We start from the raw sequence: 1956 nt of genomic DNA, 5'->3' as shown, positions 1-1956 counted from the left end.
GATTGGGCAGAGCCCATTTAAATTAAAATCGTTACACATGCTTCTGTACGACTATATTTGACAAAGAATTTGATGCGCGTTCCTTAATAATTCTTTGCCGACGTGTTTGAATAGCACGGCCGGCAATCCATATCATCATTGAAAACATTTTGCTCGTCACTAGTGTGCGGGCAGAGTACTGTTGGTTAGTCATCAAAAACGAAACCAAAATCGGTTCGTATTTATTCGTGTTTCGGGTAGCTATTTGGTAATCCAACCAGTTTAGCCGAATTTGTGAGTGACATTTATCAAAATCATAAATTATTTGTTAAGAATCAAATACTCAAATAAAGGGGTGATCCGTTTCGAGGACTTTATTTCTTGATGAAATGCCACACAATGCTGAACAAAAATAAAATTACAGCTTGACACCATTCATGCCTAATCTATCAAGAAAAAAAAAAAACTAAAAAAGTACCTCTACTTGGAGCACCCGTTATGTTAGTTTGGCTTTTCAAGGGTTTATATATTTTTTATAAATTTTTCTTAATCCTTATTTTATAGTTGAGACATTATCTATAATTCGAGTGTTGCCACATTTACAAAAAAAGACAGACATCAATTAGATTTGCACTATAATTTTTTATATATTTTAGACTATTTTTTCTCAGTAAATTTTGTACAAAGCAGATAGTAGATTCGAGTATTATGCCGTCTTATAAGGGAAACACTCACAGGACGAAGAGAAGAGACTGATAATTAATGTTAGGAAAAATGTACTAAAATTATAAATTCATAGAGATTACTTCACTAAACTAATGAAATAATGCTTGTAATGGGCGACGGATGCCAGATGAATGTTAGCAAATATACACATGTCTGTATGTATGTATGTATATGGGAGTGGGTGCGATCATGAATGTGTTTCTGTGTGCCCTTAGCAGCACTTTGAATTCGTTTAATAAATTAACTATGAGTTGTATTCGTTGTACCATTTAACTAGGTTCGCTAGATGAGTTGTTGTTATTGTTGTTCCTATTGAATTTTCATTATGAAATCGATTAGTAAAGTTTCTCGGTGATCTTCACTTTGCCGTATTTGCCATGGAGGGCGTGGCGGGCGAAGGCCAGAATGCTGCCGTGATGCGCGTCGCCTGGGTAAATTTTGTGCACCACAGCGGCGTGTGTGTGAGCGGGCACATGATGCACCAAAGCGGCGTGATGGTGATGATGATCCACCAAGTGAGCATGGTGAGCGACATGTTCGTGATTGTGCAACAGCGGACCGTGATATGCCTCAGCGTGATGCAAATCATGTGCATGCAAGTGTTCATCATGATGATTGTCCTGGTGGATGACATGATGATCAATCACCGGCTTGACATAGTGCAGGAAGTGATGTGGCTCATGATGCACCACTTTGGTGACATGATGCACCGGCTCGACATGGTGGATTGGTTCGTGGTGCACAATTTTTGCAGCAGCTGCGGTGTGGTGTATGTCATGGTGGACATCATGATGCACATCGTGGTGTAGATGAGAGTCATGCACGATCGGATGCACATCGACGTGTGCGCTGTGTTCATCATGGTGATAGACCGGATGCGATTCGATGTGTTCGGCAGCGCCGCCGGCGTCAATTACGATGGCGGATGAGTGGCCGAGATGGATGCCGCTGCCATGTGGTATGTCAACATGGTGGGCACCTTCAACGATGTGCGTGTCGTGGCCGTGGTGTGGCAAAAGGCCGGCGTTGGCGGTGGCGAAGGCGAGAGCCAGTAGGCAGATCACAGGCTGAAAGGTACAAGGATAAAGCTGGTCAAGTATTTTCTTAATTTTGTGGATATTTTGATATATTCTATATGTTTTTAGAAATACTCTTTTTTAATATTATAATTTGATATTTTTTTTTTATAAATAAATCGGTCTTTTTACTTTGAGTAAATTTTTTTATATTTTATTTATAAAAGTTGTTGTT

At 39.8% G+C, this 1956-nt stretch overlaps 1 protein-coding gene across 1 annotated transcript in view; it reads right to left on the bottom strand.

The window, feature by feature from the left end:
• Nucleotides 1-601: 601 nt before the first annotated feature.
• The window catches only part of LOC108978656 (histidine-rich glycoprotein), a 2418-nt gene continuing 1063 nt past the window's right edge, over nt 602-1956 (bottom strand). The window contains exon 2 of the mRNA XM_018949041.1: nt 602-1772. Coding sequence (XP_018804586.1) covers nt 1041-1772 — 732 coding nt within the window. The 3' untranslated portion in view covers nt 602-1040. The remainder of the gene's footprint in view (nt 1773-1956) is intronic.

This window comes from Bactrocera latifrons, unplaced genomic scaffold (assembly GCF_001853355.1).
Source record: "Bactrocera latifrons isolate USDA-ARS-PBARC rearing strain unplaced genomic scaffold, ASM185335v1 scaffold_1, whole genome shotgun sequence".
NCBI lineage: Eukaryota > Metazoa > Arthropoda > Insecta > Diptera > Tephritidae > Bactrocera > Bactrocera latifrons.
This window is presented reverse-complemented; position numbering and strand designations above follow the sequence as displayed.